Source organism: Pogoniulus pusillus, chromosome 2 (genome assembly GCF_015220805.1).
Source record: "Pogoniulus pusillus isolate bPogPus1 chromosome 2, bPogPus1.pri, whole genome shotgun sequence".
In the NCBI taxonomy this organism is placed as follows: Eukaryota; Metazoa; Chordata; class Aves; order Piciformes; family Lybiidae; genus Pogoniulus; species Pogoniulus pusillus.
Genome location: NC_087265.1, coordinates 35927882 through 35942114, shown reverse-complemented (window position 1 = coordinate 35942114; position 14233 = coordinate 35927882). Strand labels below are relative to the sequence as shown.

The following is a 14233-nucleotide window of genomic DNA, read 5'->3' as shown; positions in this document are numbered from 1 at the left end:
AAAGACAAATTCATGTATTTATGGAAGAAACAGTAAAGCATCATGCACACTCAATACAAAGCTGAGATTCACTCAGGCTGGAAAGACACCTAGAACAGAGAAGACACAGAGAAGACCAATTTAGATTTGAGAACACTTTCTTAGCATCTGATATAGAGGAAAACTGGAAGGAACACAGAGGAGCAAAGTATGACAAAACTGACAGGGACATGCACATTTATTACTATTTATCATGTCTGTTCCACAGTCAGCATTGTAACCTCCAGCCAATGAGCAGGGTTCCTATTTCACACTCAGATAAAAATCCTCAAATGAGTTAATACAACTAAAGATGGGGGAAAGAGACGCAGTTACAAACAGGCTGAAGCCAAACAAACCAATGGACTTGCTCATGTAAAAGAGAGAGAGCATGGAAGGGGTAGGAATTAGACTGAGGTAGGAATGAGAGCAGCCCGATAGATATTCTTCCCCTGAATTAGGCTTTAGTGCCTGCTTCCAAGCAAAAAAGAGCCTCATGCTCTTGGATTTGAAATGAGACTGAAAGTACCACCAAGGTACACAATAAGAAATTGCCCCTGAGCAGAAGAATTTAATGGTGTAAGTGTGGTAATTTCTGAGTGTATTTGTTTCTGCACTAGATCTGCCTGTATGCACAGTTTATCTTTGCAAGCATGAAGACAATGACTAAAAACACTTTTCCATCGCTTGCACCCTGCTCTTGAACCTCATTTGCCTTCAGAATTAGCCAGTAAAACTCCTTGTCTGAACACAAGGTCTTTCCTCACCCTTCTAGAACCCTAATGGCTGAGCTGCAGTGAGAATGTGGCCCCACATCACCCTTAACATGATAAGACATGACATGGACCCAGCTTTGATTCTAGTCAGCGCAGGAGAAAGCCTCCACCTCCATAAACCTGGTCTTTTCTCTGAAACACATTTCCAACCTGACACACAGTATGCCTCTGTTGGATTCTTGAAATGAAACATGCCTGGTTGCTCGTACGTATACACACCAGGATCTTTCATGACTCACACTGACACTACAGCTTTTTGACATCATTAAAACAAAGCAAAAATATCTCAAAGAGGACCTACTTACAGGAGTAGATTTTAAGGTCAATAAGGGCCAGTCTGATAATTTAGTCTGTCCCTCGGATAACACAACCCACTGAATTACACAAAGCTTCTTCACGTACACATTTACACCCACTTTCAGTTTGGTTTCTGATGCTGAATATGAAAGCCTGAAGGTAAATCAGAATGGGATCCTTCTTTCTTCCCATGTACTGAGACTGTTCAGAGACCTCTCTCATCTATCTTAATTTCAGAGACAGGTATTACTATCCTGGGGGAAGCAATGCCCACACCAGACATCATCCCACCTTCCAGTGCTGAGAAGAGCACATTTAGTACTTTGAAACATCTTCTCATTCCCTCTTACTCCCACATTTTCATCATTTGAAAAATCAAAGAAAACAAATTACACTATATCCTTTGTGTTATAGAGGGCAGCTCAGGACCTCCCACTCTTTCATGGAAAGAAAATTTCTTTCTGGTACAGTTTTCATTATTTATTAGCTGAAGGTGGGGGGAGTAATGGTACTTACAGGATGCCTAAAGCCACACTCATTTTGAAACAGAAATGAGCCAATATAGCTGGAGTACAACTTAGTGGCCTATTATGCAAGATTTAAAAAAATGCACTTTCTCATTATGGCACTTGAGAATATCTCCTCCCTCCAACACCAGTGGAAATACATTTATGAGAGCCATGAAGTATCAATATTCTTTTAATCAAACTATTAAAATAGGTGTGCTGCTTTCTGCCCACATCCTGATATTTATTCCACATCCTAACAAGACTCAGGATTTGCATGGACCATTCTCTTATAAGGTGTCAAGTGTCTTTGTGGACACTGGGCCAGTGTAGACCTGCATATCACTGCTGTGACTTTGTCAGATCTGCATCAGTTTGCATCAGCCTGGGATCTGACTCACTGAATGATCCAAAACCTTCAACGTGATGTGGGTACTATTCTTCCCATTTACAAAGAGAGAAAGGCATTCAAAACTGAACGTCAAAGGTTTTCTTGACCTTTTCCACTTAAAGAAATGGAGACAAAAATTCCCAGCTTATTACCAGAGTGCAATATCTGACCAGAGGCACAGCTTGCTTAGACAAAACGCTGAATTACAAGGCCTTGCAGCCAGTATAGCTCTAATTGCATGAAGATAATCCATGCGAGACAGTCCCAGTGAGGAGGAATCTTAAATCTAGGGTGTCCTCTCAGTGTCCAACTCAACAGACCTGCAAAATGAGTATTCAGCATTTTCTGAAAGTCACATATGCTGGAGGTATTTGGGAGTACAAAAACACCCACACCCTGCCTCTCTTGCTCTCCCTTACATGTGCTCTGCAAAGAAACCCAATGTGAATTTCTCATATTGGAAAAAGAAATCCTAATACAGTCTTTGTAGAGCTCTACACAGCTACTGGTATTATTCTCAGCACTAAGAAACTGTGCTGAGAAGTCACCTGTTTACCAAGTCTTTCACACTAGAAAGTGATTCTGCACCTGACATCCTTCTGTTCCTCAAACAACTGTGGCTTATTCACATTTTAAACAAACCACCAAAGCTCAGAAAGCCCAAGATGAGTTAAGCACACTCAGTAAAGAAAGTGCTCTGAAATTCATTTGCCAACTTCCACAAAAATTGATAAAGGAGTCACTCTTGAAAAACACAAAAATGTCCTGAGCGAGGAGGAAATCAGAGCTGCATGAGCATTGTAGCCAACTCAGAATACAGCTGGTGCCATGCAAATAAGTAGGGCAAGGCTGGGTTACATCAGAACCATCCTTCTCAGCACCAAAACCAAACTCCTGGTTTCCTTGACAGTGTAGAAAAGCCTACAAACATGACTTTACGCTATCTCAAAAGATCAGGAACCAAACGGGAAGAACAGGCACCTTGCTAGGAACCTGATCTAGTCACTAATAAGGGAGGATTCTTTTCACTTGCACTGATTTTCCATTGAACAGCAAATGCAGCCTCTCCACTGTCCACGTGTCAGGAACAAAGCCACTTCTGGCCTGATGCTTTCCATATGAAACACCAGTTCCCATCTTTCCTCTCCCCTCTCCCTTCCCCTTTTCCATACTTTATTAGTCACATGGCAGCTGTAGTAGCTTGCAGATGAGTGGAATGTTTTCTTCGGAGCAGCATAAATTTTCCAGGCTGACAGTGGAGGCCAAAAGAAAGAAAGAAAGGAAAAAAACCATTCCCAAAACCAGGACTATTCAGTATTTTTCACCAGCTAGAAGAAGGCCGCAAGATGTGCATGACTGTCCCCCTTCACACTGCTGTGCAACCACAGGAAAAGAACAAAACCTCTGAGCTAATCACCTCACTCTGCACTCTGGGATGTGGGGCACCTCAGACTCAGCCTTATGCCAGAGGTGCCAAGACTCCTCACCAGCAATCAGGCACAGCACCTCACTGGCACCAGCTGAGCAGAAGAGGCAGAAGTGAATGAGTTGGCAGGAGCAGAGAAAAATGTGTGATTGCACTTCTCTTGTGTATCTTGTACATAACAAGCCTTGCCAGGGGAGGAAGAGCAAGCACCCAGATCAGCGACCAGAATTACCCAGACATTGCTTATGGCATCCCATAGGGATGTGGCTGAAGCTCTGAAAAGATGTAAAAGAGTCACAGGATGCAAAGAGTCTGGATAACTTTTACTAGCCAAATCGTTAATTCCTGGGGAAAATGTGTGGAGTTTTAGGGGTGCAAGATCTGAAACAAAAGGCTAAATTTGACAACAAAGCCAAAGGCACTAGTGAAAACAAGTTTCTCACACTGAAAACATGGCCAGATCCTCAAGAAAACACCTAGGAAAGAAAAAGCTGGTTGAAATATATCTACCAAACAAACATTCTCAAAAAATTCTTGCCCATTCTGAAGTGTTTTACTGGAATATATTTGTTTTGGAGCCACCACATCATTCACTGAAATGTCATACACACCAGATGTGATCTGGAAGGATAGATCTGAACCAAGCACAGCAGCAACTCAAACCTGTCTCTAACATGACACCTAAATGCCGTAATACAGTTAATGTCCATTTTCGATGCAAAAAGAGAGGACAGAGAAGCACTTCACACTCCTTCTACTCTTCCACTCACTGAACTTTTTCACCCTGGCCTTTGCTCACTGAAACCTTTGTTTTCCACCCAGCCCTGCCGGAGAATAAAGACAGGCAATTAAAGGCAGTCCCCTGCTTCACCCCCACCAGCACAAAGCAATTCAGCACAATGCTGAAAGTCAGCAGAAATTGCAAACGTTTACAAACCCAAGAACCGTCCTTATGCTTGAAAATGAACTTTGCCTACTCAAGAGTCAGGATTAAAACCAAATGCCTAACAGCATAGTAGCCTATGAGCAGTAAAAGCATTTTAAGTCTAATTTACTTGACATGCCACATGCATTTTTCCTCACCACACAATCCAAACAGTCATTTTCACTTTAATTTCCAGTCACTTCAGTTGCACAGGAAGAGTGTTGCAGCACAAGAGCTGCAAAGGTAGCAGATGGGCAAGACAATCTTGTCCAAAAACCCACAAACCCTGCTTTCATGGCTTTTCTAATTATATAGATGGAGATAGTTCCATCGACTGCCATTTCTGTCAGAACATGTTGGTTTACAAAGATTGGTCGTGGTGAAATGTCAACTCTATCCCTTTAAAACTGACCTTAGGAGGCCACAGGTCTAAGGGCAGCATTTCTAAATCAGGACATTAATTGGAATGTCTCAGAAGAGCCTCTCACAAGCCAGTGTCCTTCTCCTTTGCATCCTTTCCCATCAATCACACTGTCTCCCAAGCTTGCATGTGCCACTATCTACTTCTCTATCCCTTGTGGAGTTGTTGACTCCCACATATGATTTAAACCCCAGCTTTGCACTTGGATTCACAATGCCAGGAAATAACCACGAGGATTAGGACATATGAGCCATGGGCTAAAGCACCATATTCAAAACCATTATGACATTTAAGTACGCCTGCTGGACCTCTGGCAAACATTAATATGCATCTTGTGCATAAATGACTCAGACTCTCTAGTCTATGTTGTAAAGTATACCACAGGCATCTGAAAAGTTCCCCAAACGATAACAGATGTAATGAATACCTAGTTGCATTGAGAAGAAATGCTCTGCATTGGAAAGGATTCTTCATGCATAAGAACAGGGAGAAGATGGGTACCTGCTTTAAATGGGCTAAAAGCAAGAGAGCAGCATAATATATATATATCAGAGATAACAGAGTAAACCTTTTATACAACAACAAAAAAAAATCCTATATCCTCTTCCCTGACTTTCCTACAACCAACTCCAATATCTTTTAAAAACCCAGAGAAGGGTCCCGTTACACACAGGTAGTCTCAAAGCCAAAACAGGTATCTGGGAAGGAGGATTTAAGCTCATCTCTCAGATCCTTATTTTAATTTTTCAGAAAGGCAATGCCACACACCCCGTTGGGAGCTCCCTGCACAGGAACTGTCCTGAGTTTTCTACACTGACTGGTTGGCATGGCAGGATTTGGGCAAGCAGCTTCCAAGGGGCTGGGCGGTCATTTCCTCATAGCCTAGCACAAACTTGCCAAGCCACTGTGCCCAAGCACTGTGGACCCATAAGACATATCTTCACAGTAGTCTATGAGAACAGAAGAGCTTCCAAATAATCTTGTGACTGAAGAACTGAGAGGCAAAGTTTTCATGCCCTGATTAAATCCAAGATGTCTAACTATCCTTGAATATAAAAACTGAAACAACTTCTTCTAAGGAGGGAAATGATACATGAAACCTGCTCTCACAGGCAGCCTAACATCCTGAACAGCCAAGCAACCTTCCTTCTCAGCTGCTGCCAGAGCAAGGATGGCAAATACAGCCTGATGAACTCAGCAGTATGCAAGCTTTTTCTGTTGTACACACCTATCTCTGCACTGACAGCTCTCAAAATTCCACAAAAATTGCTGGAATTAAATAAGTGTTGGAAACCCAAGCGGTTTATTTTTCAGAATAAAAGGCAATAAGACAAATGTTAATTGGCTCAGAAGCAAGGAAAGTAAAGAGAGCATCAAATTTTAAAATAAGATGTCTGTGATGTTAAAGACAATCTCAGTGTCTTGAAAACAAGGCACATTATTTTTTAACTCAGGGTGACAATGCTGGGAAGGAGACAAAGCCAAAAGAGTACCAAATTTAGACACTCAAAACATGTGTAGCTCCTATCAAGACAAGCCAATGGAAGAAAACTGTGACGATCTCAAATACAACAGCATCAAGCTGGGGAATATATCTAACATTTGTCTAACCTGTCTAACTCTAAACTTGATCCTGGCAGGCTTATGTTTGTCACACATTCTGATGAAGTTCATGTGAATCTAGCTTTACCTGGACGGGAGAGGAAGCACACATAGTACAGAAAAAACTTGTAGGGAGAAGAAATACAGTAATTCAGGTGAGTGATTCCTATGACTTGAGCCTGAAAGTCACCATACAAATGGCATTCCTAGTTCCTGAGTGTCTTCACAGATGTGGCACTGTAGACAAATACATAAAAGTATGGGCAGGAGGCACTTGAGAGTCCAGGGGAACAGAAAAGAAAGTAAGAGGGATTTGGCACCATTCTTGAAAACACCTTCATTAACTCTCCAGAGTTCAAGTTTACCATTAAAAAGGAACATTGCCACTAGTTACATCTGTAAATAATGTTTTATGAGGTTTGAGTGTGGTGATCAAAAGCCTACAAAGTTTCTTCCTCTCTGCAAAATGTTACAAAGTTGATAGAGGAGATGTACTGTTACCCTCCTGTTAATGTACCGAACAGCAATGCTGCTCAGGCAGTAAGCAATTTTCCCTTTGTTTTAAAACAACGGTTGCAATCAGGACTCTTCATGTGCAGCTACAGAGGCAAACAGAAGCAGCTTCCTTCTCACTTCCCTATAACATGTGTCCCAATGCAGAACAGAGAAGCAGCACGCTGATGTGCCAGGGCCTCAAAAAATAGGACAATATCCAGAAGACACCATTTGCCTTCACCTTGGAGAGCTTAAGTGCATAGAGAACTTGGAGAACTTACTGCATAGAACTGAGAAACTTCTGCTATTTCCACATGTAAGCATTATATTGCAAACTAGCTATATATCATGAGTTTTATGTAGCCTACTTTATGCCTTGCCTATTCAATGAGACATACAAAACCGTGTGATCTTGGGGGATGTGAGGTTAAAGCCTCTCAAACAAATAAGAGATAATATTTTCTAGCTGAGTACCCACGTTGTGGTAGTGCATTGCTTAAAGGTATTTACCCCATTTCAAAATTCACTTGACTCAAGTCACATACATAATCAGCTATTTAAGACCTGTAACATGAATTGCAGGAATCTACACTTTCATAATGTCTAGAAATAATCACTTATAACAATAGATTCTGTAACTAAGGAATCATGAAACAATAGAGGCACTAGCTTCAAGTTTGTTTTTGCTCTCTTTCTCCATCTCTTCCTGTAAGGTGCTAGAAGCATGCTTTCAGCATGTGGAAGAAGCCAAGAGCCTGCAGGTATAAACGGACCAGCACTTAAGAGCCTGAAATACACTGCATTACACATGTGGCTGTTCTTGGAAGTCAACCATTTCTGCAAGTTATTCTCAAGAGGCATGATGTACTACTATAAGCACTTAAGAAATGTGTTACACTGTGACTGGAACCAAGATGAAACAGCAATATTAGAAGAGATGGTTTAGTTTATGTAGTGGCCAACTATGCCATTAAACTAGAACAATGGACATGATAGGGAGGTAGAAGTGTTCTCCAATGTGATTTATTCTTTTCCAGTAGCAGAGGAAATTTTTCCTATAGGCCTGAAAATGACCCTGTCTGCCAAACAGAAGTCAGCATTAAGATGTAAGAGTTCTGCTAGATTAGTCACCTCAGGATATGCTCTTATACAGCACAGGGACCTCAGAGCACTCTGCTAAAACAGATCAAAACTAAGTCTTCCAGCCCTGCAAAGACCATGCCTTAGCATCCTTGTTGTCAATCACTTCAGAAAGGGGAAACTGAGACTTGAAAGCTTGATTAAAAATATGAAAAAAAAAAAAAAAAAAAAGAAGGGTCTACAACAGAGTCAAGAGCTAAACAAAGGCTTTCTTGATGCTATGCTTTACAGGAAATGTGCATCTCCCTTGGAAGGATCATTGTTTGCTGCAGCTGGGAGCCACCGGGTCAGCCAAGGAAAGAGGAAATGTTACCGGGCAATGGTTATCAGGCAAATGACACAACACTATTTCCACTTCTGCCAGCCAATTAGACCTGCTCTGCTTGATGACACACATGGGAAAGGCTGTCTCTTTTAGAACAAACCAGGGCTGGGCAGCCAAGTACTGCTGATTTTCTATACCTGCATCAGCTACGTACCTTCCTGCCTGGAATTGCCAGGCTAGAGGCAGCCCTATGGCCCCCCAGAGAATATGAAGACAGCCCAAAAACGTCTCCTGATCAAACCCCTTTCTCCACACAAAGATGGCAAGTCCAGAGTCCTCCAAGGAGCCTACGGAGGAGGGTAACAGGGCTGGTATGAAATCCTACCCTTAGGAAGCAACATACCTGACTACAAAACATGCCTTCTGACTTTCCTCAAATGACATTGTGACGGCCCAGCAGGAAGAACAGACTGAAACCCCATGTTCAGTCCTCCTCAATTCTCAACTCTGCTCTCTCCCCTTTTGCAGTCTGGCACACTTAAAAGTGGGACCACGTGCAGCTGCATGGGCTACACTCCTCACAGTCATCTCCTTCAAAAACAGCCTCCTACCCACTTCCTTCCTATGTACAGTAATGAGGCACTCTGGGCCTTGTGCTGTCTCTCCCAGCAGTCTGGTTCCAATCTTGGGGATGCCACATCAGACAGCTAGCCCTGAGGAGCAGCATATGTGGCCACAGGTCCTCCTGCTGCAACACAGCAGTCACAAAGGTGCTGAAATCCTCCACCACCGTGGTCCTGAACTGCAGAGTCAGCTTGCAGGGACAGAGCAACTAGAACAGTGCACTTACAGTTAGGATGAAGTGTCAGGCAGAAACACACAGAGGCAGATACCAGCCATTTGTTGTACAGCAAACGCCTCATTTTCCAATGCACAGAGCCCACCTCTTCCTTTAATCTCTCTCAGTGCTGTGGTGGCTTAATGCTGCTGGAAAACCTAATTAAAGGCTAAACAAATATCTCTCTCCTGATGAAGTTGTGCTATGAATTGCTCACTAGATTCTAATTTCCCCACTCTAGGAAAAAAAATGTCTGGCATCACAAATACTTTGCCTAAAGGTGTACACTGAAAGCTGACACTGAAGCTAACATTTTGCTGCCTAAACTCCAAGTCGTCCCTTCCCAATGTATGTTTTAAAACCTGTAACAAATTATGGATTCAGTTCCACTTCAGTTTTCCAGTTTTACAATGTAAACTATGCCCAGAGTGGAGGGAGGGGCTTCTTGCTTACATTTTTATCTCCAAAAATGAAATCTACACATGAGATGACAATCTCTTCCTACACAAAATCTGTTTGGTTATGCTCATTCAACTCCAATCCTAATTGTCAAAAGCACCAATACCAAATTTGCTCACATTTCTCTTACAGAGAGATGAAATAAGGAGATCAGCTGACTGTGTGCAAGCATTTAGCAACCTGCTTGAGCTGTCAGTGCCCTCTGTGAATGATGGGTGTTTCACAACTGAAAATATGAGCAGCTACCCCAGATGTGTAGTCCTCAGCCAGCAGCTACAGAAGTGTGGCCAGAGTGAGAAAAAAAGAAACAGAGGACTGCGTCAACACTTTCACCCCAAAGCGATCTCTGATTTTCCATGGGACAAGAGCAGATTTTATAGTATCACAGTAGGCACCATTTCTAGGAGCACAGACTAACCTCTCCACATCAAGAGCTAGTAGCTGCTAATCACAAAACAACTGGAGCTCACAACACGATCAAGAAGCCGGCTCCTGATCATCACAACCACTTCTGCCTTTTTAAGAGACCGAAGTAATCCCCTAGGGTGCTGCTTTGGAGACTCTGTGGAGCTTGGGCATTGCAGAGCACCAGAGCTCTTTGTGGGCTTGAAGGCAAGACTTGTTCAAGTGTTTTCACTCAAAATTTAAGGTGCTGTTTCCTAATCCTGATGCTTCTGGCAGCAATCAAGTCACTGCCCTGTCAGGTCCCTTCCCTGGGGTTTCAACAGTTTTAAGGGATAGCTTTAGAAACACACACACATGCACACATCTCTTTGTCCCACGGTTACTCCAGTTTGCCTAAAATAAATAAATTCCCAAGACCTGACTATATTTGCAAGTGATTCAGAAGAATGAAATTGGGGTCTCTGTGTCAGTGGGTCTGCCAGCCTGTGTGACAGCATGCTCTATATAGCCAGTTTCAGTTGCTCCCACAGACACATCAGTCTTGCTCCTCGTTGTTTGCAAGGAGAGTCCAAGCAGCAACAGGGGTACAAAAACAAACTGCAAATACAGGATGTATTATGAAACATCAGGCACTGGTTGGAGGATCTGAGGGGAAATGTGGGGAAACATACTAAATTATTTTCAACTTCTGTTTTCAAACATATACATAGAATTATTGGAGGCTAGCAGGGAAAGTTAAGAGTTTAAATTCTGCTATAGTAGCAACGAGCTCGGGTATCTACATTGTACTATACAAAACAAACTGCTACTCTTCCACATATAAAAGGCGGCAGCAGGAGACAGAGTATCACACACAGTACCGCCTAAAGCGTGCTGGCTATGTCAACAGATTATCTCGCTGTGGACTGTCTGGACTGCTACTAGCATACAACTGAATACGCAACTGATCCAACAACAATCACGCCATGATTTTTTTTTTTTTTAATGAAGTTATATTAACCTCTTCAGTTTAATTAGCACGTTAAAAATATAAAATAAAAGCAGCTGTGACCATCATGAATGTGCGAGCTGAATACAAGTAACAAAAAGCATCCCCTCCCCCTCAAAGAATAAAGCAAAGTTGGTCATTTTGTGTATTAAATCCTGAATGTGTTCACATCGTAGATGTCAATAAACCTCCCCTGTGTGTATGCATACATGCACTCAAAGCCAAAACAATTTTAATGGTGTAGACTTTCAAAGATTCAGTCCTGGTCCAGACAGATGACAATGCTACAAACTGAGTGCTCCCCTGAAGCTCAACTGTCCACTTTCACGGAAAATGTAAATGAACGCCTCAAGCTGTCATTTACTGGAGCCTTAACACACGCTACCCTTACTCTAGCCACGACTAAGGTGAATGCAGGCAAGATGACAACTGTTATTCTTAAACTGATAGTGCCACGGGTTCGTGCGCTGCATTAGCACATGTCAACCCAGCCACACTCCACTATGCCTATTCACCATCAGAGATCGTTTTCTTCTTTTCAGGAGAAAATAGTTTATTGAATTTCACCTGCTGTATCACCTCTGCCAGCATATCACATCAAGAAAAAAAGACTGTCTCTCAATGTCCTACTGTAGGAAGGAATTCTGTCTTTCTTTCCCCCTCAATATCTCAGCTTATAACTATAGATCTATGCATTTGGGCTCCTATCTCGTTTTATACAACTATCTTCGTTGTAACCTACTCTCCTCCTTGGTCTTATTTATTCATGCCACCAGTCAGCATTTTAATGCATTCCTAATACTTGATTTCCCTCTTTATCCTAGTTCTGTCTGCACATTAACCCTTGGTAGCTCAAAACACACTGTTTTACAGTAACCAGCCTAAGACATCATTGTTTTAAGACATACAGCAAGAAATATATTTCTCCCCATCTTCTAGGAAAAAAAAAAGTCAACTCAATAGTTACAGCATTTAAAAGCCTTTGCTACTGCTTCCACACACCTGCTCACAACCCTTCTCCGATTTAAGGTATGATTTTTATTGATGTATACTAATTATTTGAAAACAAGAACATTCTGTTCCGCTTCCACCAGCCGCCAGTTGTCAGCGCTGGCTGGAAGTGATCAACATTCTTTAAAAGAACGGGGGGAAAAAAAAAATAAATCTAAGCTTAAAAAGGAAAAAAAAAAAGTAGTCATCATAAAAACAAACCCCTAAAGAACGCCACCGGATCTCAGGTGCTGCCAGGCGTGCTCAGAAAGGACTGAAGGCAGACAGATTTGAATGGACTGCTCAGTTTGTCAAGGAAAAAAAAAAGGAAAAAAGAGAGATTTAAAGGTCTGCCCACGCGGAAAAAAAAAAAAGAAATAAAAACAAAACACCCACAAAAAACCCAGCCCTGAATGAAAGAACAAAAATAAAATAAAGTCAGAAATGCAGCCCCAATGCATCGATTGTCTGCGCTTAAGAGATTTACAGGAGTAATTTAAATGATTCACCTGCTGCCAGTTTTCCTCCAAGGATGGCAAAGCTGAGAAGTAGCCGGTGTCGTGGACAAGCTGGAGTTCCTGGAATATACTATAACTAGCCAAGACATCCATGCTGCTGCTGAGCAAGACCCTTTCTTTCTGCTTTTGTGTGTGTTTGTTTGCTCGGGTGGGGGCTTGTTTTTGATCATAAAAAAAAAAAAGGAGGAGAAAAAGCAACCAATGATAGATCCAGCGTCCCTTTGGCTTTGTTTTGTTTCAGTCACACTTTGAAAAAACAGAGAGAAAGAGAGAGACAATCAGCGCGGCAGGCACGGCGAGGGCCGGGCCGAGGAAGACGACAGGCGCCGGCGCGCACCGAGCACCCCGCGGCCGCCGCACCGGAGCACGTCCCCGCTGCCGCGCACCGCGCAGCCACGAGCCGCGGCCATGCGCGCTCGCGTTCGCCTTCCCCGCCCCCTCCTCTCTTTATTTTCGGGAGACTTCGTCTCCTTGCCCCCTCCTCCCCCCTTCCCCTCCGCCTTTTCCTCTCACCCTCCCTCAGCAAACCCAGCCCGACCCCCCCCAGCAGCCGCCGCCTCACGGCCGCCTCACGGCCGCCGCCCCCCCAGCCCCCCCCCCCCCGCAAGGCGCAGCCGCACGGCGCACTCAGCCTGCGCGTGACCATGTAAGGTAAAAGGCAGGGCGGGGGGCGGGGCTGCGCCGCGCCTGAGTCACTGCTGCCCAATGGCGGCGCCGCTCAGGGCGCGGGGGGCGGGCCGGGCCGCCGGCGGAGGCGCTGAGTGGCCAGAAACGCGGCTCCCGCCTCCTCCCGCGGCCCGCGAGGCGGCGCGCGGCGAGCTATTTTTAGGGCGCTATATAAGGGAGCGCCGGGGCGCGTGTCAGCGGCAGAGCGCGGTGTGCTGAGGGGCGGTGCGGGGTGCGTCGGCTCCAGCGCGGTCGCCCTTCCTGGTGGCGGCGGCGGGGAGCTTGCGAGGCTGCGTGCCGTTGAGCTGCGGCTGCTTCCTCCCTGCTGTAGGCGCGGGCACTGGCTGGGATGTGCAGAACGCCTCCCGAGCAGCCTCCCCTCCCCGCTCTGTGTGCTTCCCTGCAGCCACTAGCGTACGAGACCCCGGCGGCGGAGGGTGGCCTCGCCAAGAGAAGCGGGTTTTTTTCTCAGTTACGTGTAAGATCGTTGCAGCAACCCAGCTTCTGAGGCACAGCAGTGCTGAGTGTTCGTCCAGGCCGTCTCCAGAAAAACTCGTGTGCTTATAAACACATCTCTGTTGGCATTTAACCAGGCTTAGCTGTGAGCTAATGAGCTGTTTGACCTTAAATGGTTTGCATGGTATGGAGCTTCCCCAAAACTGCTCTGGCACAGGGCACAGTTACATTTCTGCTTTTGGAAGGACTGTGGATCTGTGAGTGTTCGTTTACAGATGATGAGGTTGGAGTGAGGGTCCAGTAATGGAAGAAATGTATTCTCTTTACCCTCAAATTTGGAGAGCCCTCTAATCCCATCAGTTGCACTGCGAGGGCTGCATCTAGTCACCAGGCTGCTGGATTAACATCTGCCCAGTGCCCTTTTATGGTGAGTTTTTGGCTCTGTGAATTGGGCTGAGTGTCAGGGCAAGAAGATGCTGCCAGGGGTTATTAAACTGTCTAGTTTTACAGCAGTTGCTTCGTGCATTTCTTGCTTTGAGTGACTGAGATATCTCTGCTCACTATTGTTTTCCTTCTGCAACCAGATGAGTGCCTGGGCCAGGCCTCAGCTGGTATAAATAGGTACAATGCCACTAGCACTTGTCTCATCCT

General features: G+C 44.3%; 1 protein-coding gene across 3 annotated transcripts in view; it reads right to left on the bottom strand.

The window, feature by feature from the left end:
- KLF7 (KLF transcription factor 7) overlaps positions 1 to 12761 on the bottom strand; it is a 71006-nt gene extending 58245 nt beyond the window's left edge. For all 3 annotated transcript variants that reach the window (XR_010306218.1, XM_064161028.1, XM_064161041.1), the window contains exon 1: positions 12452 to 12761. Coding sequence is in view for 2 of the 3 variants with exons in the window: in XM_064161028.1 (XP_064017098.1) it covers positions 12452 to 12553 (102 nt within the window). In the remaining variant the exon portion in view is untranslated. The remainder of the gene's footprint in view (positions 1 to 12451) is intronic.
- Between the last annotated feature and the right edge of the window lie 1472 nt (positions 12762 to 14233).